Source organism: Electrophorus electricus, chromosome 15 (assembly GCF_041902795.1).
Source record: "Electrophorus electricus isolate QZ-2024a chromosome 15, ASM4190279v1, whole genome shotgun sequence".
Taxonomy (NCBI): domain Eukaryota; kingdom Metazoa; phylum Chordata; class Actinopteri; order Gymnotiformes; family Gymnotidae; genus Electrophorus; species Electrophorus electricus.
The window spans coordinates 18,702,978-18,727,893 of NC_137511.1; the positions used below are offsets into that span (position 1 = coordinate 18,702,978).

At 44.3% G+C, this 24,916-nt stretch overlaps 1 protein-coding gene across 1 annotated transcript in view; it reads left to right on the top strand.

The window, feature by feature from the left end:
* Positions 1-15,536, top strand: part of ngfrb (nerve growth factor receptor b) — a 32,362-nt gene extending 16,826 nt beyond the window's left edge. Inside the window, exons 4-6 of the mRNA XM_035533431.2 lie at positions 8,113-8,368; positions 10,147-10,307; positions 11,169-15,536. Of these exons, the coding sequence (XP_035389324.1) occupies positions 8,113-8,368; positions 10,147-10,307; positions 11,169-11,497 (746 nt within the window). The 3' untranslated portion in view covers positions 11,498-15,536. The remainder of the gene's footprint in view (positions 1-8,112; positions 8,369-10,146; positions 10,308-11,168) is intronic.
* The last annotated feature ends 9,380 nt before the right edge of the window (positions 15,537-24,916 follow it).

Sequence of the window (24,916 nt, forward strand, 5' to 3'; positions counted from 1 at the left end):
GCTGGCATGGGCCGGGGCAGCACACGTGCCTTGTGAGCCTGGCTGATATTTCACACACAGTGCCCGCGGCTACTAGGGCGCGTGAGAAGCGGATTCCGTGCCATTCAGCTCATCCAGCCACACGCCTTTTCTGAACCCGATGCCATTATGCAGGGGCGCTGCCGCCCCTGGTAGAAACTACATGGGCACCCGCTGGCTGAATAGCTGGAGGATATGATCAGAGTGGAAGTGGGGTTAGACGTATCCATCGCTCCGCAAAACTTGTTTGTGTCAGTGTGCTTCGGACCCGGAGGTCTTGTGAGGCCCCGGGCTAGTGAGTCCCTTTCTGAAAAACACCACTGGAAGACAAGGCAATGGCAAATGACAAACGAGGAGTGTGTTCTCACGAATTTGGCCGCTGGTTGCTCACAGCGTACGTGTCTGAGAGGCGTGAAGTTGGTTAACACAGGGCTCGTTGTGTCAGAGAGAACCAAAGAATCACTTAATTTCAGATCTCGGTATGTGATCTTAAACAGATTTATTATGTGTAACCTAAACAAAATAAGCAGGAATGTGTTGCTTCAATATCAGTGAAACGATCCTCTGATGAATTGGCTTGTTTGCTGAGCTAGCTTGGGGAGCATCACTGCGTTCATCCTGGGATGAGGAAACTGTGTCGGTCCTCAGTGAATAACAGAAAATGGGGATCAAATGTTAAAGTCCAAGTTAATAATCACTTCATAACTGCACATGTACGCTGTGATTACCTAATAGCCTCTATCCCCTCTCCTTAATATAAGTATCAATATGATATTGGTTCTGCCAACATCCTGTCTCAGAGTCACATCCTGTCCCACTGGCAGCCTGTTGTTGAGAGTTTGAAGGCTAACTTTTCATTCCCAGCTCCAGTGAGTTTGTGTGTGACTCAGACAGGTGGAAACTGTAAACATACTGACAGCAATGATTCTGCACTTTACATACATGAGAGTGATGATTACTGGTATCTCTGCTGCTTCCTGTGTGTGTGCGCATGTGTGCGTGTGTGAATGTCTCACTCATGTTCACATGCAAACACACACACACTCACACACACACACACACACACACACACTCACACACACACTCACACACACACACACACACACACACTAGGATATCAGAGATATGTCTCTGTCAAGGCAATTTACTTTATTATAGGGCATTTCACAACAGTCATAGTCACAAAGTAGCTTTACTCATGTCTATGTCCAAGCCCCAATGAGCAAGCCAAGATCTTTATATACTCTGTGTGTGTGTTGTGTGTGATTTCACTGCTGGAGACATTTATCTGAGAGCAGATCATCAAGATTGCGGCCCTGACCCTGTATGACCCTTCATTCTGATCTCAGCCTAGAGGTGAAAGGTCAGAGGTCATAGGAGGCTATTGTAGGTAGAGATTTAATGAAGAGAACGGAAGGTTGAGTCTAGGCTGATTTCAGTTATAAACAGTTTCCCCATCCGGGTAATGAAATACCCAAAACTAGCGTTGGTTTCATTAATGAGTCCTTTTTACGGTCTTCTGAGGATGTGCCGTATCAGAACAGGGGCAGGAGCTGTCATATTGGATTAACCCTAAGAGTATTGTTTAAGTGTGTCGTGTTGGATTCAGTGTGATGCTTGCAGGCTGTCATGTTAAGCGCAGACACTGTAGAGATCAGTTTATCAGCAGTGTCAGCTCCAGCAGTGCATCAATGACTAGACCATCCAAACACACAGTGAGTAGCTCATCACTGACCAGACCATCCAAACACACACCGAGCAGTTCATCACTGATCAGACTATTCAAACCTCACAGCAACCAGCTCATCATTGACCAGACTATCCAAGCACGCGCGCGCGCGCGCACACACACACACACGCACGCACACCAACCAGACTGAGGGGAAGGAAGCTTGCGGGAATGAAACCATCTCGACCCAAACACACTCGCTGAAACAGGAGATTAAAGCTGTTTCTGTGTGTGTGAGTGTGTGTGTTTCAGCTCAAACCCCGGAAGACATTTGGCTTAGTGGATGAGGCAGTGCGAAAGTGATGTGTAATCTCATTAATAAAGGGATCAGTTTCTGAGCATCTACTGTCTCTCTCTCTCTCTCTCTCTCTCTCTCTCTCTCTCTCTCTCTCTCTTTCTCTCTTTCTCTCTCTCTGTGTGTGTGTGTGTGTGTGTGTGTGTGTGTGTGTGTGTGTGTGTGTGCTGACCCAGAGGGATAGCGGGTTTATAACCAAGAAGACCACAGGATCTGTCTCACCTTAACAGCCAGGTTCTTACATGACAAACTTTACACCTACAACGTAGAACTCCCCAACCCACACTGGGAAGAAGCCATACTCATTTAGTTCCACTGTTACTCGATGACAGCTCAGTAAGCAGTTTGCTGCATTCAAACACAGGTGCTGTAACTGAAAGGATGGTGTTACCTTTAAATTGGTGCATTTAAGCAGTGTTTTACTGGACTGCCACTTACACTGGAAAAAATGCTTTGTTGTTTTAACCTAAAAAAGTGTCCAGGCAGCATACAAGTTTCATATTGATATTCAAGTAATATTTCACAGATAAATAAAGTATAAGACACAGGGTATTATCCTGGTAATATACTGTTTGAAGGTCAGTTAACTCTGGACACTTACAAGGCTGGAATCTAGAGTGCACCTGGTGGTTGGGTGGAGGTTCTCCTCTGGCACTATTCACCCCCACAGACAGTAGACCCAGAACACACATGCTGTGTCTGAAATCACACTCCATGCTCTGATTAGCAGAGGATGTACTCCTCACTAATCTAAAAAGCATGTGCAATTTAAGAACGGCACTATAAAGTAACTATGAAGAAACATGATTAAATAATATGACTCCCCCGTATGACAGCAAACCTTTTGGGTATCTTAGTTAATCTTAGCTGGCAAATTTCAAATATCGACTAGCCAGAATACCTTGTTTTAATTAAATTCATTGCACAATTGCTGTCTAAACAGACACCGTTACAGTGTAGTTCTGACCGTAGTTGATGACAAACACATTTGATTGTGAAGATCACAAAAGTCATTCAGAGCGTTGGTGAGAGCCAGTCATGGGCGTGCTGCTATAGCCATGTCATGCGATGGGTTTAAATTGAATCACAATTGCAACACCTGGCAACCCGAGCGCAGTGGTGTGTTTCTGTGTGTTTCTGTGTGTTTCTGTGTGTTTCTGTGCGTTTCGCGCAGCCGTAGCTGCGACTCTTGTACCTAGCATTAGGCCACCGTCTGGCAACATACAAAGCTAATGTGCAGTAGCCTACCCCAGCGATGGGTGATTGTACTGAGCTTCTAGCATGAGAACAGTTTACTGAGTCAGAGGTTTGAACAGAAAGCCTTGTTTGAGATTAAACTGATTAAGTGTGTGTGCGTGCGTGTGTGTGTGCGTGCGTGTGTGTGTGTGTGTGTCTCTTGCATTCCATGTCCTTACTGTCATACAATTATCTCATCAATAGCCAAAAGGAAAGAGTGTATGTGAGAACACACAGAGCTATATTGTACGACAACCTTCCGCAGTGTGACATCTATAGAGTTATCACGGCCAGAACTGACCTTTCACCTTTGGCTTCTGCCTAAGACAATTCCTTGCCTTGTGGCCAGAGTGCTATAATCTGTGGTATAATTTTGAGGTGATTTATAATGCACCCCTCTCTTCCTCTCTCTCCTTCGCTCTATCTTTCTCTTCCTCTTTGCCAGTCTCTAAGGCATCATTGACGGCTTCTACTCCGTCATCACTGTAGCCAAAGATGGAATTGTGGCGCCATTCTGGATCCGTTTTCCTGGGCCGTTCCACTCGATCTCCGGAGGTGATGGCCGGCTGTGCGGTTTAGCTTGTGTGGCCCTGTTTCCTGCCTCCTAAACTTGTCTGGGTGACGGCCTATGTGTGTCCGCCTCCTCCCTTGGGGAAAGCTTTTCACTGGATCCGCTTGTCAATCACCCCGGCAGGTCCAGCGGAATTCCCAGTGTGGAATGTAGCTTTCTTTCCAAGGAATGCTCTGCTCTGTTCTTTCAAGACGAGGCGACCAAGAGAGTCCTTTCACAGCGGCATAGCTTCTAACTGTTCCCTTATCTCACAGCATCGTCCCCACGGCGACCTGTGAATCGGGAGGGTCTCGGCTTTGGCTGCGAGAAAAGCAGCTTGCATTTGACATCACTGCTGCAGAGTTGTAGAAGAGCAGCATTTGGTGGATTAATCAGCTTTATAGTGACTCTGAATTTCATTTAATTCTGCATGGACTTATGACTCTAAATCTGGAAAAAAATCATTCTTGCAAATGGAAATGGAAATGCAAATGGAAAACTTGTTGGGTTTATGAATGGTTGTGGGTTTAGCGGTTGTGTGGTGGGTTTACTGCCGGGTGGCGCAGGGATGGCGTAGGATCCTGAGATGGTGCGGGATCCATGTTGGAGGTGGGGTTTGGGAGGGGTGGGGTTTGAAGAGTGGGTGGATCATTTCATTGAGAGAAAATGCAGAACAAGTGGGTGAAGTCTCTGAAACGCAGATACAGATCTACAACCTTTCGACTCCTGAGCCAAAACTCAGCGTCTCTGTGTTGCAAAGAACTTGAATATTTCCTGCCTTGTTCAGTCAGGATTCATCCATGCGTCAAGTCCTTTTAATTCGGAGAGGTTTCGAATTCCACGTTTTGGCAAGCTGTTTAAACAGAGCCGTTCGACAGGAAGCAGCTGGGTTAATTTCTGTCCAGTGACTGATAGGAAGTAGCTATCGTGGGTCAACCTTCCACATTAGCACCGATTCAATCTGCAGACTGAAAGTGCTGACCTGAGATCAGGTTTCTAACCGGCAGCTCCTGACTCCAGATATGAGGAGATAACCACCCTGTCTGATCCCAGGACATCAGCTCAGCATTAGCGCACCAGCTGAAGGGGAGGCTTTGTTCATTGTGTTAGTGATACAGATTGCGGCTTGTTTGTGCATTTGTTACATGTGCAGGGAGCCAAGATTGCACATCTATACGAAGATCAGGAGGAAGAGAAGAAGAAGGGTTGAGATGAAAAGGAGACACATTAATTTTATGGACAGAGGGAGGGAGAGAGAGGGAGCAGATGTAGGATGTAAAGCAACAGGAGCAGTCGATAGAAGAGATGGAGTTTCCCTCCTGCCTTATCAGGTTTCTCTGCCTGACCTCTGTGAGTGACTATCACATTCTGCTGCAGAGAGCAGTCTCACACACCCACACGCACATGTGCATATACCCACACCCACACCCCCCTGTCCACCCACACACACACACTCATACACATATGCGCACACATGCGCAACACATGCATGCACATACGCATGCACACATGCAGACACACCCACACACACTAACTCCTCCACAGTATGACAAAGTGTTGTGGGAGCCATCAGACAAGCACACGCAAATGTGCGCATGCACAAACATGCACAACGCACACACACACACACACACACACACACACACACAGAAAGAGAGAGAAACATGTAGGGGAACGTTTCATTTAAAAATAATTGCGGGGGTGTTCAGACGTGTATGTCTCCCTGGTTAACAGCTGCTACTCAGAGTTATAGGTGATATTATGTAAGCAATAATGTGGCAGGGAGATTTTGCACCACAGGAGGCTGTTTGGAGAGGTTAGACTGGTAATACCAGGCCACTCCCACTCCTGCTGTCTGGTTTACTGACATGAGACATCTGGAGAGGTGTGTACCGGAGACACATGTGCACATGTAGGGGAGGGAGCGAGAAAGCGAGACAGAGAGAGAGACAGAGAGAGAGAGAGAGAGACAGAGAGAGAGAGAGAGAGAGAGAGAGAGAGAGAGAGAGAGAGAGAGAGAGGTGAGCTTTGAAATCTAAGGCAAAATCCTCATGAAAAACATCTTTTTTGGATTTGGATTGATTTCTTTATTCTTGCTTTCATTTTATTTTGGGCTTTGAGGTGGATGTTCAGTTGTAATTGAAGTGTAAACATGCAAGCGCCTTAAATCGTTTGCTTCTCTGCCACCAGTGTATATGAATGTGGACGCGCTGTGAAATCCTCCTCAACTTGCGTTGGTTTCATTGACTTAGTGAATGTAGTTACTGCAGCTTGAGGCCACCACCTCTCCCTCTCTCTCTTTTACAGTACAGACCGAGAGGAGAGAGGGAGGGAGGGAGAGAGAGAGGGAGGGAGGGAGGCATGGAGGGATGCAGGAGTCAGTCCCACAACAGGAGAGTAACAGCAGCACAGAGTAGAGATGGGATGGAAAGATAATGGAAGAGAGACAGAGGGAGAGAGAGAGAGAGGAGGAGAGAGAGATAGAGATAGAGATAGAGAGAGATAGAGATAGAGATAGAGAGAGGGAGATAGAGATAGAGAGGCACAGATACATAGAGCAAGCAAAGAAAAGGGGGAGTATTTTGTGCTCGACAATAAAGACCTTCTGTCCATGGTGGAGTCTGGTGTCCCTTCTCCTGGGACTGAGAGACTGTACGTGTGTGTGTTTGTGTGTGTGTTGATATGCTGAATGTAAAGGGTGGATAGAAGGAGAAGGGATACATAAAGCACACACGCGGGCACAGCGTAAAGGCCTGGGTGAACAGAACCCTCAGCTCCGCCCCAGTTTGCCAATAAAGGAGAAACTTGGCCAGACTCAAGCTTTAGAGGCTTTTGGCTTTCTTTTTCCCATAACCAAGCAGGTTAACTCGATTCTTAGCTTAACAAATGGAATGTGGAAAAAGGATGAAATGAAATGAAGTGAATCACCAGCAGAAGGTAATCTGAAAATGGCTGTTTCCCTGCTCAGCTCCCTGTGAGACCACCAGTTCAGCTGCATATGTCTAAGAAACATTACTAAGAAACATGTAATTACTACATGACAGTGAAGGGAACCGTCCGATTATTTGCAAGCATGCTCTCGCTGAAAGCTCCTTAGCTAAACCCTGAACAGAATCATATTTATGGATACAGATTTGTATGTATTTGTGTGCTGTCATATTTGAATCTATATAATAAATGTGCTACTCTTTTCTTTCTACTTTGTCCTGGATAAACTGTCACACCCGGTCCCTTTTATTAATTTATAACCTTCCTGATCCACCTCGACCACACACACGCGCACACACACACACACACACCCTAGAGCCTCTATTTGCCCCCTATGGCCCGATTATCTGATGATATTCTCAATGTGTTCGTCCATCTGTCTAGCTGGAAAGCCCCTGTGTGGGAAGGGCCCTTAAGCCAGTCCCGCCTCACTGGGAGTCGCCTGCTGTCCTCTAGCCCCGCCTCCATCCTTCGCCCCAGTTTACTGTCCATTAGGTCTGACTCAGAGCAAAGTGTCTTTATTAGAGCTCCCAATTGAATCATGCCTAATTCAATCCACAGGGCCATTTCTCAGGCGGCCGGCGAGCCGTGCATTTCCACCCCACAGTGCTGGGCCTGAACGAGGAGGGTCTGGTGATAACATCCCCCTTTCAGACCGCCCCGGGAACAGCGCTGCTCGGAGCCGCTCATTTAGAGTCCATCTCTATAACTTTACCCCGAGATTAAACACAGCAGACGGAAATAAAACGGAGAGATTTTCCAGCTCTTCTCCTGTTATGTTTAGCCACGGAGACACGGGCAGACTCACCACTTAGTGCCGGCCCTGTTTACCCTGCGTCTATGGAGCACTTTGAATTGCCACTGCGTATGAAAAGCGCTGTTTAAATGAATGTGCCTTGGTCTGCTTGCCTATGTTGCAATACACTGTTTCACTATTTAATCTTCTACCTTCTGTGAAGCGTTTTTTTCAAATATCTTTAACACCTTGAGGGGGAAAAAGAAGAGGCCTGTTACACAGATTTGTATTATGTTATTGCAAAAAAACATACCAGACTGGAAGAGTTCAGCGTTCGGAGCGGCACAGGTGACTGAATTATTATCTACGCCTTCGCCAGTACCGTGACTCGGCTGCAGTGTTTTCCTTTTCTACGGCGTCGATGAAACAAAACCACAGCAAATCGTTTCTCCTGGCATACACAGGCCACGCGAATTACCCGGAGTCCAAGGCAGTGAGCCAGACTCCGGCGTGCTCCAGCGAGATCTTGCATAACAGTGTTTCCTTTTGCTCTCTTCCAGTGGACCTCAGCCTTCTGAATGTCTCCGTCTCACCAATGACCTCCGTAGAGCCCTCACCTCCCCCGTTCACGGACTCCACGCTGGACCCGCCCGTGGAGGTCAGGCTCACGGAGAGCTTACCAGTAGAAAGCGGGGCCACCGTCGACCCTGAGTCCAGGAAGCTGGGCGTTGGCCTGGCCGACAACCTCTTGCCCGTCTACGTCTCCATCGTCCCTGCAGTGCTGCTCGGCTTCGTGGCCTTCGTCGTCTTCAAGCGGTGAGGAAGGCGAAGGAGCAGGGGGGTGTTCTTTGAGTGCAGTAGTTCAAGCTGAAGGAGACTCTCTCTCTCTCTCTCTTTTTATATATATATATACACACACACACACACACACACACACACACACACACACACATACATACATACATACATACATACATATACATATATATATATGTATATATATAAATGTAATGCAAAGAACAGTAATATGTTTGCCCCTAACCCCTCTGACTCCCCTATGATTCCCCTATGACTCCCCTATGACTCCCCTATGACTCGTTCTGACCCCGGCCCAGAAAATCAGAAGATATTTGCTAGTTACACACCACTCTATTTTTGAACGAGGTCATCTGGTTCCCCCTGGCTCTGTGCCTCTGACTCAGCTCTGACTCGGGTTGTAGTGGTTAGCCGAGGAGCTCCCTGCTGTAGTGTTGGCCACCTCTATTCCATTAGCTCCTACATATTGCCCATTTTAATATTGTATGAGTCTTCTCCTCCTGCCTAACGGCACCCTGGGGCTTGGAGCAGAGGGTGCAGCCGTGGTGGGCGGGGCCATTAAATATTTAAATAAGAAAAAGTGGAGGGTGTGACTTTGACCCACTTCTACTGCAGGAGCAGGAAATGGGAGGCAGTTGCGTTAGAGCGTATTGATTCTGTGAGGGAGGGGCTGTAACCCTAAAGAGGAGACTCAGGGTGAGTGTAAGTGTCATGCAGCCCTCTGGAACCACCACCAACTACAGTTCCCAGAAGCCTCTGGGGAGATCATCATCCCCAGAGTACTAATCCAGCATACCTGTGCATCATTACAATCACCTTTATATACGCTGCTTACATGCTTCCTCATATATATCGTAGATCTAGTTACCTGAGCATACCGAGCATTGAATATTTACCCACTGTTTAATTGTGTATTGACCAATTTCTGTTTGTAGTCCGTTTACGAGTTCTGCCTTGCCCACGATACTCCTGTTTACCCCTGTCTTACTGCCTTGCTTTCGACTACTCTGATTCTGGAGTTGCCCTTTGGATTTGTTTGCCTCTTGAACTTTCTTTCCAGATTATTTCCTGAACTGTCTGTGAAGTTAATAAACTGTTTGCCTTTTGTCATCCATGAGTGTCTTGCTGCATGACAGTAAGAGCCAATTAAGGGCTAGGAGATTGTTTATTGTTAGTTAAAAACAATTGGAAATAGATAATTTAATATTTGATCTGTTATGCATTTATATTTCATTTATATTGAATTGAATGCAGATGTTGGTCACGTATGAGTGTTGGAACATTTCTGTTTTGGAGACTTGAACCAAGTGTCAAGTGTGATGTCACTGCTTTATTATTTCTCATTAGATGTAACTTGATTAGTTTTCATGAGTCAGTTTTTGTTATGGAAGCAACACTGCGCTAGGCAAAACGTGCGCTAGGCAATTTAACTTAAAGGTTTTCTTTTTCTGTCAGTAAAGATTTCTAAAAGGAAATTTTGTCGTGCGTTTCAAAGATGTGTTTGTTTGACTGACTCTAACGTGTGGCGGGACAACAGAAGCAAATCACATAGAATGCCACTACAGTGAGGATGTTAGGGTGAGGGTGTTCAGGGTGATGGTGTTCAGGGAGAGGATGTTCAGGGGTGAGGATGTTCAGGGGTGAGGATGTTCAGGGGTGAGGATGTTAATGTTAATCCACATTAATCCAATAATCACAATATTGTTTGATATTGAGTGTGCACATGTTTGTCTCTCTCTCTCTGTGTGTGTGTGTGTTTGTGTTTCATTGTGCTTCAGCTGGAACAGCTGCAAACATAGCAAACAGGAAGGTAATAACCGGTCAGGTGCTGGTCACCCGAGTCAGACCCCATCACCTGAGGGTGAGAAACTGCACAGTGACAGTGGCATTTCAGTGGACAGCCAGAGCTTACAGGAGGGCCAGGGGGTGCCACACACAGGTATACACACACCCGCATGCCTGCACGCACATGCACATGCACAAACACACACACACACACACTCACTTCACACTTCAGTCAATGAATCAGACGATTAATCAGTCATTAATCATTAATGGCCAGATCAGTATATCAACAACCAATCAGACTCTCATGTAAACACATGAGAGCCGAGCTGAATTGAACAATGCTGTATGCTCAGACGCTGTAACGCAAGACAGCAAGTAAGAAACACAGCCTGAAAAGATCATAAATGGTTATATATTACTAACAAGCAAGTTACACATTCATTCTAAATGTTACCTGCAGTCTTAAACGGTAGTGTCGCCCAGAGCTTTAGGGCCATATGATGTGTGGGTCCACTCTGGAGTTTCAGACTGAAGCATAGTTTAGGCCCTGAAAATGATGTTGGACCAGTTTGCAGAACTTATTCTGTGGCATCTGCACTCCTCAATTGAACCTGTGCATTCATTTGCTGTTTTGGTGGCCTCCACTGGGTAAATCCTGCTGACTGCAGAACACACATGCCTTGTGCTTATTTACATTGGAGCTATTTCTTATGGATTCTATCCTGGTTGCCATGTCTTTTTTCATATCTGACATAAACTATGACCAAACATGGTCACAAAAGTTGGAGACATGTGGGTCTATTGGGGAGGATCCTAAACTGACCTGACTTACTGGCAACTTTTTAAAAACATTCTCTCTCTCTCTCTCGCTCTCGCTCTCGCTCTCGCTCTCGCTCTCTCTCTCTCTCTCTCTCGCTCGCTCTCTCTCTCTCTCTCTCTCTCTCTCTCTCTCTCTCTCTCTCTCTGACTTTCTGTCTCTGTCTGTCTCTCTTTCTCTGTTTCCCCTACTCAGTGATAAGAATTGATGGAGGCTCAGCCCTGAGTCTGCCCCTGCACACCTGCGAGGAGGTGGAGCGGCTTCTTAATCCCGCCCACGGCGGGGAGGGGGTGGGCTCCACGCAAGAAACCGACTGGTGCAGCCTGGCCGGGCTGCTGGGCTACGAGGAGGAGCGCATCGCCTCCTTCAGGCAGGAGGGCCGGCCTGTGCAGGCGCTGCTTTCTGATTGGGCGAGGCAGGATTCGGCGAGCGTGGATGCGCTGTGCACCGCGCTGCGTAAGATCAATCGAGAGGATATCGCTCAGAGCATTCTCCTCAAGCCAACTGCCACTTCTGCAGTATGAGTGAACACACACACACACACACACACATATAAAGCTCCTAAGCCATAGCCACTGCTACAACACACCCTTACCATATATCCTGACACACTGTATGGTACACATCATTATCATTTAACTTCAAAAGTGTTAACACCATGTGCCACAAGCTTCTTTAACCTGCACCAAGACTACCCAGTTACTCCTGTATTTCAACTTCTGTTTTTTTTTTTGTTTTTTTTTTGCATGTTTAAAATCTTTGGCCTCTATTACCCACCGTCCGTGTTGTAATCAGAAGCTGCCTGTCTGCCTGTCAGTCACTTACGCTTTCGTTGCCTGCTGTCAACACAAGCCAGCAAATCTGAAGCAGCCCATTTTGTCCGAATGCCCGTGGATCTCCAGAGCACAGCCACGCTCGTGCCCGTGGTTCTCCGAAACGCAGCCACGCTCGTGCCCGTGGTTCTCCGAAACGCAGCCACGCTCGTGCCCGTGGCTCTCCGAAACGCAGCCACGCTCGTGCCCGTGGCTCTCCGAAACGCAGCCACGCTCGTGCCCGTGGCTCTCCGAAACGCAGCCACGCTCGTGCCCGTGGTTCTCCGAAACGCAGCCACGCTCGTGCCCGTGGTTCTCCGAAACGCAGCCACGCTCGTGCCCGTGGTTCTCCGAAACGCAGCCACGCTTGTGCCCGTGACTCTCTGAAACACAGACATGCTCGTGCCCGTGACGTGCCCGTGACTCTCTAAAATGCACCCACTCACATCTTCTCAGTAGTCATATCTTGGCCAAATACAACCTAACCTAGAGAAGTGAAGTAAAACAAACAGACCAACACAATGAGTTAGCAAAAATAGACTTTACTGTTCTAGCACACACAATGGTGGATTCCAGGACCCAGGCTACCAAGAGTCTGTTAACTGCTAAAGGACGACCTTCATATATACTAAAATACTGTAACATTAAAGTTAAATCCTCATTTGATCCGTCTTCTGTGCACATTCCTTTTTTATTCAGCTAATTGTTTATACGTGGTTGTTTTTTCTGTTGACAGTTTTCTGAGTTAGAGTGCTACAAAAATCACTTCCCAGACAGTGAAAAGAATAAGATGTTACTGGCAGTATGTGAGTTCCTTTCTCACACCTCTGACATCATATTTGATGTCACATAAGACAATCCTTTGATTCCCTTTTTTAGTCTGTTTAGCTTTGATGTTTACGACAAGTCAAGTGTCATCTTCAGTTACCCACGCGAGTAGCATCATTTCTGATAAAACCATCTTTTCTTCCAGAAGATTCAGTGGGAAGAGGTGTTGTATATTTAGTAAAGAATGCCAAACATAGATGTACCATGTCAGACTATACGCAGTAAATGGCATTATTGCCTGGAGGTTATGTTATCCTGGGTCTCTGACAGAGGAAGAAGTGAAGAGGCAGAGAGCCAGACTGCTAATGCTAATGGCTTCCTATATCATCTCCATCACCCACAGTGCATTGCTTCTAACTTGCTAACCTTTGTTATCAATAACACCATCACATTTAACAGTCATCAGACAAATGTTCAGTATTTACATTATCATGGGTATTTCCAAGAGTCTGTCAACTATAGTGTATACGATTTTGTAGGTGGCTGGGTATATAATAGACTGTCTGCAGTGTAAAAACATCTTGGAAAAAAGCCGAAGTTTTTGACATCCTGGTGGTCACACACACACTGGTGGTCTTGCAGGAGGCAGATAGACTATTATCTGTCTCTTGTTTTTTACCAGGAAGGTAAACTGATACTGGTCACTACCTGCCCAAGGTCATCACCATGACGAAAGAGCTTATTCATACCATCTGTGACCCAGATAGAAAATGACAAACTTGCCACACACAGACACAAAAGACACAGACACGCGCACACACGGACGGACACACACACACACACACACACACACACACACACACATAAATTTCAAAGAAGCAGGCTACCTACATACAAATCAAGGAGAGTGGAGTGTGGCAGGTTTCTCCTCTGATGGAAAACAGGTCTGTACTGAAGCAGAGCGGCAGTGCTTAAAGGCATGTAGAAGGGTGACGTTAACCGCTCCTGATGATGTAACAATGGCCCACGTGTGGAAGGGTGATGTTAACCGCTCCTGATGATGTAACAATGGCCCACGTGTGGAAGGGTGACTTTAACCGCTCCTGATGATGTAACAATGGCCCACGTGTGGAAGGGTGACGTTAACCGCTCCTGATGATGTAACAATGGCCCACGTGTGGAAGGGTGACGTTAACCGCTCCTGATGATGTAACAATGGCCCACGTGTAGAAAGGTGACGTTAACCGCTCCTGATGATGTAACAATGGCCCACGTGTGGAAGGGTGACGTTAACCGCTCCTGATGTTCTAACTGTGGCACACGTGTGGAAGGGGGATGGTAACTGCTCCTGAGGGTCTGACGGTGGCAAACGTGTGCGAGGAGGGCACAAGGCAGTGCGGGTAAGGTCCGCGGGGCACTAAGGACAGGTGGAAACGAGAAACAATTATCAGGGTGTCTGTAAATTCTCAGGGCTACACACGTGCGATACTCCACCAACTGCACGTTACGTGTGCCGTGTGCTCCAAAGTCACATGTGAATGTGAACTCGGAGACCTGGCTGAACACAGTGTTTGAAGGGGATAGTCAGTTGAGCAAGACATTTTAGAATTTTCATTCTTTGTTCAATCGAACAGAGTGGAATAATTGCATATAAATCTTGGGATCAGGGAATAGAGACAAGATGATTCTAATCACTGACAGCAGTGCCTCTGGATAAATGATATGCCATCAAGCCATCACATTTTACTTTTCAATTTACCAAAGATCACTGCAAAAACCACCAGTGTTACTTAGTTCATTTTCATTGATTAAATGTTGGAAGATTTGCTCTGAATATTGAGTGCATATGCATATTCATATGGTATACACTAAATATATAGTACATTCCTACAGATACATAAATTTCAGTGGTATTCTGCCATAACTGTGTCAGATATTAGAAGACAATTTCATCTTTAATCCCAGGATAAAGTCAGATGTCATTGAATTTAACTGATTTGTGTGAATATAGTTTTGGGATAATATACAAACTCACTTTATAAATATCTTGCTTGTAATGAAGGTGGTTATCCCTTTCTATAAGAGGGGGGTTGTAATTTTCTAACCAAGAAGTACTATGTTTATTTCTTCTTCTTTTGCTTTTAAAAACCAGATTAGAATGTAGCACTTAAAAGTGTAAATATACAGTATCACAAGTGCCTGAGAGAAATGTCAGGTCTGTGTTTTGTTCTGTTTGTGTGTTTTTTTTTAAATAATTTACTTGTTGTTTTTGGTGTGTTACTGTTATGGCCTGCACTCTGGAGAACTGCCAGGCCAAAGTTGTTTCCATGGTAGCGCTGCATCCAATCCCATCCCAGTCTTTGAACCTGACCCGGTCCCCCATGTTTAATGATCTGACACACTGACCAACAGTTTGCAAACTTTTTTACCAAGTGCAAGAAAGGCTAATATTTGTTTTGGCTTGTGTTTCTTTTCTGTCTGGTTCTACTTGGATGTTAAATATAACATTAGTCAGTGGTAGATATTACTGAGTTTGGGTTTGGACTGATCTTGGAGAAACTTTATACAGGGAATATTGTTCATAGGAAGAGATCTATAAAAATGCAGACTGCTTTCTGACAATCAGTCCAAAGCTCTTTAGTGGATGTTAAAGGTACAATCAAAGCGGTTCTGTCCTTCAGACATAAAAGAGGCCCCAAATCGGTGGACCAAGCAAAACAAGCCTTGTACAGAGTAGCACGATTAAAAGGATGACAAAGGCCAAAGATGGTGGGCATTGTGGGTATTATCTGAGGGCAGCTGTCACAGAGTAAGAAACAAACACAAAAGGCCATGTACAAAACCGAGCATTTCTGAATGACTCTTGTATTTACTTATATGTACACTGTATCATATAATTGTGAATTTGCTAGAATTCATACATCTGGTTCAATACAGCAAAGTAATCAAAACAAGAAAATTAATAAAAACAACTGCAACTCTGTATGTGTGTAAAGGCTCATATGTAACGACTCACTTCTGCAGACTTTTTTTCCCTGGAATTAAAGGAAATAGCAATTAGCTGCTGCCTCAGATATCAATAGACTCTAAATACATGAGGCACATGTTGCTTGATGATGGATAGAAGATTACTGTATAGAGGATATTTGACCTGCTTGATTATGTTTGATTATAACACCTAACAATAAGACAGGAAAGACAGAGAGGCATGTCAGCATAAACACTAAGTACTACACACAAATACCACACTATGTACCACACTCAAATAAGACACTATGCACTACACACAGATACCACACTATGTACCACACTCATAACACACTATGTACTACACAGATACCACACTATGTACCACACTCAGATAACACACTATGCACCACACACAGATAACACACTATGCACTACACACAGATAACACACTATGTACCACACTCAGATAACACACTATGCACTACACACAAATAACACACTATGCACTACACACAGATACCACACTATGTACCACACTCAGATAACACACTATGTACTACACACAGATAGTAATGCACCCATTAACTACTGCAGCAGTAACATTAGATCTTTAGACTGAGATTCTGGACCTCTGTGTGCTGTCTTCTTCCTTAAACTTATCACACAAACCTGCCTTCCTATGTGCAGTCTACCCCACAGCAAGACTGAAGAACAAGCCTACAACGGTAAAGACAGAGAGTTTACCACTGCCTTTATTTAACAGACAGGTCTGGGACCAGTTGCGGAAATTTGACATCGGTATAGTATGTTTCCCATATGTGAATTGTCCAAGGCTGATGAAGCTTTGGGTGAAGTGTGAGGCTATTAATCAGAAGGTAAAATGTTTAGCCTGACATGTGTAGTGTTGATGTCTGCACCGGGGGCATTCCACAATGTCAAGCAAGCGGGTAATGTGTGAGAAACACACACACACACACACGCACATGCTCACGCGTGCACACACTCATACATGCACAAACATGCATGCACACACTCATACACACAAACACACATGCACATGCCACATGCACACACACACACACACACACACACACACACACACACACACACACACACACACACACACACACACACACACACACACAAACCTCAATAACAGGCAACACAATGGAACATTATAGAAGACACATAAAATGATTATAGACACATAAGTGAACATGCATGTTCACACACGCATGCACACTGTCAGCATGTTTTGATTAGTGACACTTGTGGGTGACATTTTTGCTTGTATTTCTCCATTGTGAACACCAGTCCTGCCCACCTTTGTTCATTTATTTCATGCAAAGTGCACAAGTGATTTTGCAGTCTTGTGGTGTTCTTTCCCCTCCTCTTCACCTGGAAAGGGGAATTCAGCATGACAAAACAATTACGGTCTCACACTGTCCGCTGAAGGACAGCAAACACATTCTGTCCAACCTTCCTCTTAGTAAAGGCAACATGTACCTCCTTTAATGCTTGAACCGCATCCCATACTTCTATAAAAACAATATCTCATGTAAGAATGAAAAACAAAACCCAGTATAAAAGGTCATATCATGTGAGCCAACTTTAGCAATAACTTAAAAAAGTTTTATATGTTTTTCTTTTGAATTAGATTAATTTGTATTATATCTCCACTATGCATCTGTGGGATTCAGTTCTAATTAGTGGTGGACTCAGACCTGCATATCTCCTCCTCTGCTCCTGCACTAACCAGCTGGGATTTCCCAGTCAGGATCATGTTCCCACACTCTCTGGCCTTTCCGTTTTGCCATTTTCCCACTGGACAAGTCTCCGAGGAGCTTGCCTGAGCTGTGAAGGAAACCATCCACACACATTGCTGAGAGAGAGTTTAGGATACAGTTCAGGATACAGGCATGAGGTGGAGTGGGTGGTAGTTATTTCGTGTTAGGTTAGGTGGAGTGGGTGGTAGTTATCTGGCGTGAGGTGGAGTGTGTGGTGGTTATCTCGCGTGAAGTGGAGTGGGTGGTGCTTATATGTGCTAATGTAGGAACCATTGGCCATTTCTAACCAGCCAGGGAACTCTATTTGAACTCAAGGGTGAGTTAAGGGTCACATGACCCTTAAACAATAAAGTCTCAGTCTTCTTCAAGCTCATTGATAAGAACCAGTTAGCATCACACGTTCTAATGTTAGCAGGCAGCAGTGCTTGTTTAGTGTGCTCTAGTTACAGCAGTTCCTGCCACAAAGCAGCTCTACAGAATTCCAGGCCTAGACCCCTTAGACCAGGAAGAGTTTAGAAAAATTCCTTGAATGGTATGAGAAAGGATCCTTAGAATTGAGCCATGACATAAATGTGAATTCCACCCTTCTTTGGGCAACATACAGTATATTGTTACAGGCAAAGTACAGTAAGTATACTGAATATAGGTATGTTTATCACTGTTAGTAACATGCAACCTTTTGGTTAAATACTTTAAAGCAAATTATACAGTGCTGTATTAATATTATTTCAGCTGACAGTTATTACTTATTGTCAAAGTTACAGATATTGCTACTAACAGTTACAGTTACTATTACTAACAGTCACAGTTACAGTAATTACTACTAACTCAGGAAGACGCATGTTAGAGTCTCCTGTTGGGTGTCTACACAGACGTGACCTCTAGCTCTAACTGTTCAGCTATGTCCTCTCAGGGATTGTGGGTATTATGGTATTGTGAATATTAAGGTGTTGACACTGAAGACATTTCAGTGTCTCTGGGATTCTGCAGTTTTGGGTCAACTGCAAGGTCTCCTCTGAGCAGACTAAAACTGTGTATGTATGTGTGTGAGTGAAAGAGAGAGGCTGAGTGAGAGAAAAAAGTGGAAGAGAGGCAGAATGATTACACCACGTATATGTCTCCCGTTTTACTGGCCTCACTACGATTGGATCTCTCCTTTTCTTTTCTTTTCCAGAGTCATTGTTCAACCACCAAACCTTTAATCTTGTGCATTTATGTATGTGTGTGTGCGCGCGCGCATGTGTGTGTATGCTATTCATAAGGAGATAATGTTGGCTCCACCAGTAAGAGGATACTTGAGAAAGAAAAAGAGAGGAAAGGATGAAAAGAAACCTAAAGAGAGAGAGAGAGAGAGAGAGAGAGAGAGAGAGAAAGAGCGAGCAAGCACATCAGGTCCATTCTACTTTACGTTGCAGCCACAGGAAGTTTAATTAGATATCTTTGCATAATAATTAAAAAAAAACATTTTTCTCCCATTCCTTAGATTAGATATACGTCTTCTTTCTATTATGCTAGAGAGAATGAGGAAGAGTGTGTGTGTGTGTGTGTGTGTGTGTGTGTGTGCACACATGCCTATCTGTTCAATTTAGGATCACACACAGTTGGGTATTCAAAAAATTAAACGTGTTCCTGCTCACAAAAAACAGTGTGTGGTATTTTGCAACAAGTGGCCCAGTGCACAAGTCACTCAGCAACTGCTTAGCACATCTGTCAAACAGCCTTAGACGACCAAAGTGATTAACACCCAAAGTCTCACAACAAAAAACAGGGAGCGGAGATGCACCGTGTACACCCTAAACCAGTTTAGTGAACATAGATACACCCCACACCAAGCACGTCAAACAGAAAAAATCACTGATGCTACTTGTGTGAATTTAACACTATACGGTAATGAAGGTGATCAGGTGAAATCGGAATCAGCTGGTGTTTGTTGAACACGTTTGAAATGTTGCTGTAATAGCGCCAGGCGAGGCTGGCTGGCATATCCCGGCCTTTCAGTTGGCATGTAGCCCTCTGGGGAATTGTGTGCTTCAGTGCTTTATGTTTTTGTGGTTAGAAGCCAAACAGTTAAACTGTTAATTGTGCATTCCACATCCTGTTCTTGTGTGCCTGTGCTAATATCGTAAGGTTTTTTGAATTCCTTGTTATCCACTTTTAGGAGGCCAGTTCAGCAGGGAAAGATTTAAATCATTCTGTGCTTACTTAAAAGAAATGGCCTCTTTACAATCTGAAAAATAACTTTTATGGCAAATCTATCATCTCTTTGCCTTGTGGTTTGAATTCATAAGGGTCTTGCGCTGTAAAAGCAGCATTTTCAGTAAACATCATACATTAGGCTGTTTCTTCAATCAAAGTAAAACATTTTCCTGGGGGGGATGTGTGTGTGTGTGTGTAGCTTGCAGAATTTGGTTGAGGTTTACCACCATGGGCTGTGTGGAAACACCATTTAACTTTGCTATCAGGCTACCAATCATTGGTAATCATAACTATTAGTGAAGGAAATACCTAGGGTGTTTAGCTCATATTGAAATAAAGAGATATATAAGCATATGTGAGCAGATTCTTTACTCTGTCAGAAAGGAAAATCTGTGAGCAGATTTTTTACTTTTTACTACCTTCAGAAAGGATGTGGTCACATTTGATTTGAAGTTTCTAACACTACTCGCACTCCTTAAGATTTGGCACTGGACAGTTGATTTATCAAGGCTACAAAAGATTACAGAATACTATTTCTCTTATGAAGCCTATCTTATATTTAACTTATGGTAAAATAGACAGAAAAGGCTGTAAGAAGTCTCCTCAACAGAACTAAATGATTTAAACCCTAATATTACTTTGTTATACTGCCTCATCTCTGCTCTAATATCGTGTGTGCTCGGTTGAGTAGGAAACTTGGAGCCCTGTGATAGACTAGTGACGTGCCACGGTTGTTTCCCACCTGGCTCTCCGTCATCAGTATGTACTTTGCTGCCCCAAAGCTGCACATCTTGCTCAGGAAGGCCCCATGAACCCCATGTCCAATTCTGGCCTTTCCCCCCTTGTTTAAAGTCAAGTGTTGACATAGTAATGTTGGGGGGTGCTGTTTCATTCTGTTTAATGAGGTGTGAATAGAGTGATTTCACGTTATTATTTACAATAATTGCTCTTCTTGGTTTTGTGATGTTAACATGACCTGGCTGACCCAGGCTCAGTTGTTTTGAATACAGCTGCTGTGTTGAAATATTTGGCAATCAGCTCTTCCCTGGCTTGTGTCGAACACAGAGAATTGTGTCGGACCCTCAACCATCAAGCAAGCAAAAAGGGACATCGTCAGCAAGCGGTAGACTGCAATGGGAAGAATGGAAAAGAAAGTGTTCGACTACTTGACTCTTGCAGAAGGCACCAAGCTACAATGCACAAGATGCTTTTTCCATCTCCAAATAGCAAAGGCTTGGAGTTGTAACTGGTTGACACCTTCATTTCACTTATCTCCTGCGAGGCCTGTTGAGAACTTTTGGATGTCCCACTTATGTCCTGGGAAAAGCTTTGAGAATTCTCCGACCAAAATTGAGATCCAAACAGAAACAGAGAATCAGTCAGGCTGGAGTCACTGATGGCACCACGTTTGCCAGATTTTGCCTCCATAGAGGTTGATGGGATATTCAAAACATCCCTTATGTTCCAAACGTTAGGCTTCATTTCCAATTATTTCTTTAACGGTAGCCAGCTTTTGTTTTTCATCATTTCTGCTGGTTGAATCCACTGAAATGAATCGCCACCTCGTGTTTGATTAGCTCCTCAGATAATTTTTTCTTTGGCCAGAGGAGGATGGGCCCCCCTTTGAATCTTGGCTCCTAAGGTTCCTAATGCTGTAGAGAGTTTTTCCATGCCAGTGTCGCCCTTGGCTTGCTCACTGGGGGCTTCGACTCAGACATTTGTAAAGCTGTTTTGTGACAACGCCTGTTGTAAAAAGTGCCATATAAATACATTTGACTTGACTTGACAAGATTCACCAATGCTAGCTTACAGCACAGACTATTACTATGCAGGCTAGCTATGGTGTATTGCACTCCAAGCACCAAGGTCCTTAACGTCCCAAGCTCCTACTCTACCGGTGACAATTTGTCTGTCTTGGCTTTCTGTTCATAGTGAGCCTGTAATTAGGAATCAAGTCTGTGTACCAATCATGTGTGCAAGCGGACAGCTCTAGGTGGGGAGTTTGGCTCTAGGAGAGGAGTTCTGCTCTAGGTGGAGTTTGACTTTGGGTGAGTAGTTCTGCTCTAGGTGAGGAGTTCTTCCACTCTCCTCTGCATTGACATGCTATATAACAGCGGGTCCTGTAGAGACCAGTTTGTAGAGCACTATAGAGTTTAGTGTTTTCCCCTACTCAATCATACTTCATTCCACTTGTGAGACACCACACATGTAGCTAATGAAATGAATCAGCTAAGAGAATAATATGACAAGCATTAAAGTCTGCTGTACTACGGAGTTTGATATGGCTTTACATTTGCCATTTAGCCAGGCTGTTTTTAATCACTCATTTTGTGCTAATTCCAGAATGAATTTATGCACAGGATTTCTAAACAGAATGTTTTGCAGCTGTTCGAACACTGATATTTCCCCCATTATCCAGTGCCCCAGTAAAAGACATGACACATTCAGTCCAACATCTTTAGAATACCCTGGTTTAAAAAGTGCCTCATGTTTTGATCAGTGTTCTGTAATGTTTGGGGACGGGCTGCAGTGTTTGAAATGGCCCATATGCCCACAGATGTAACAAGCTAGTGCTTTGCTCAGTGTTTGCGCCCATGGAGAAATGATTCACTCCAGCCCTGCTATTTGATTCTCACCAAGTCCTTTGTTCTGGTTGTTTTAATTATTTTAAAAATAAACCGTGACCAATCACATGGGAAGAAATTCTGTGACTGATGCTAAAATGACTAATCAGACAGCAGTTGGTCTGAAACTACTGCACATCTTTTTCAGATATCTGCCCCGAAACAAATCCCCCAGGGTGTGGTTATTTCACACATTTCACACATTTCTGAACTGATTTTCATTGTCTTCTTCCATTTTCCATTGTCTTCTGCTTTTTTCCATTGCAAGCATGTGACAGGCAGACCTCTGCAATCCGATTGGACAAATATGTTTAACAAGCAGACGACTGCAAGCTGATTGGACAATAGCCAAATGTTTTTTTTTTCCTGGTTCACCTTCATTTTTGGGCAAATTTTAAAAATGGACATCTTTACATGTAATGTAAAACTGTAAATTGTATAACTTTTTTTTACATTATGCAATTGAGAATTCGTTTCACGATGTGTTCTGCCTCTGGCATGGTTATATTGCGTGCTTGCAACCCCCACAGGACATTATTACTTCACAAGTGCACACAAAGCATGTTGCAGGATGCCAAATATTTGTTATGCATTTCCTAAGCCCAGACCCTACAGCAGCAGATACAGAGAAAATCGAGCTCCATCACACAGACAGTGCTGCTAAATCACTGTAGTAAACAAAGACCTCTCAGCCAATGGGGATGGTGACAGGGACTGGCAGAAGACTGATAGTGGGGTGTGTGTGTGTGTGTGTGTGTGTGTGTGAATGTGTGTCTGTGTGTTTGTGTGTGTGTGAGTGTGTGTGTTTCTGTCTGTGTGCGAGTGTCTGAGTGTGTCTGTGTGTGAGTGTCTGAGTGTGTCTGTGTGTGAGTGTCTGAGTCTGTGTGTGTGAGTGTCTGTGTGTGTATGTGTGTGAGTGTATGTGTAAGTATGTGTGGGTGTTGGTGTTCTGCTTTTCATTCTATCACAGGAGCCCAAGAGGCAAAAGGAGCCTGTCAGCAGAGTGAGGATGCAGAGAGCCTGCTCTGTCATGCAGGAAACCAACAAGAAAAGTTCACACACACACACACACACACACACACACACACACACACACACACACACACACACACACACACACACACAAACAAACAAACAAACTTCCCCTTCCTAACAAGCCTTAAGCCCTCAGTACTTACACCTTTCCAGTAAACATCTACAAGCTCTGCCATGCTGGATCCTTGATCTTTCATCTCTACCAAAGAAAAATGTTCATCTGTGATCCTATGCCTCCCTAAGAGCAAACAGAGGTCATGTTCCACCCTGATGCAAGGCATCGTTTCATACACTTGCCACCCTGTTCGAATATCACTCCACATCTCAAGCGTGATGCACGGGCACATGGGCAGAGCCGAGGCAGAGCACATGGGCAGAGCCGAGGCAGAGCACATGGGCAGAGCCGAGGCAGAGCACATGGGCAGAGCCGAGGGTAACCCAGGAGATGGACGTGAGCGTGGACAGAGCTGAGTTCATGCAAAAGTACTTACCAAATGTGCAGTATGTGTTACCTTGGTAGCACTTTATGTAATAATAATCTCACAAGTAGCAGAATAATGGAACATACTGCTTTTCAAATGTATTAATGGTAAACTGTAATTACTGTAAATAATTGTTACTATGTCAATTAACCTTGTATTAACATTTTTAGGCTTCAAATCAATTCATATACACTAATGACAATGCATCTTATTATTAAGACTTTTATTTATTTTCATTAAAATATAGAGGTTTATCAGCATCTGTGTCTATGTTTATCTGTGTGTTTCACAGTTTCTGTAATGGGCCCCTATAAAGCACTTATTGTTGTTTCTGTACAATTTCCAATTCATTATCTGGCCTGCTCCTTTTACACTTCATTTAAGGGCAGTTTGTGAACATAATGTTGTAGAATATTACCCAGACCAGAAAGCAACACTGTGCATATTAGATTTCCAATGTAACTTCTCCAAAAGACACGAAATGTGGCATTCAGCCATTTGTTTTTTTGGAAACAAAAGGCCATGTGTACACACATCAGGTCACTGGCAGCGAAGAGTGTAACTTTAATGATGTGTTTTGCAGACAGGTCCTGTAAATAATAAACAATCCTCTTTTGATGTATTTGCCCAATTAATATAATTAGGCCTTATTATTTTGAAGGTAGCATAATCTATAACTGAACAATGCATATATTCAACTACAACTATGCCTGAAAGCAACTGCATAATTAAGGCTCCTTTATCAACAAAGTTCTCTCTTTACACACACACACACACACACACACACACACACAGACAGACACACAGACACACACACACACAGACACACACACACACAGACACACACAGACACACACAGACACAGACACACAGACACACACACACACGTGCGTGCGCGTGTGTGTTTAACATGCAGGAGGCAGAGGTGACAGGCAGAAGCAAATCCAGAACTTTGTATCATTATCAAAGCAGGGATTAATTCATCTTCGGCAACTCTTATCCAGAGATAAGCCGACAGTCAAACGAGGACGGGGTGCCCCGGAATGACGACGATGGACCATACAACACGGTGCAGAAAGGCAAGGCTTCACAATGCCAAACTGTCCATTGGTGAACATTCGCAACTGTCCATATGAAAAGCTGTAAACGATTAAGGGCGGGTCTTCTTTAGCTTCACTATAAGATCATACCTGTGCTCTCCAACAAAACTGTAACTTACAGGTTCTTTAGATAATCACAGGTGGCCCTGTCTGAGATGTCTCCGATTAT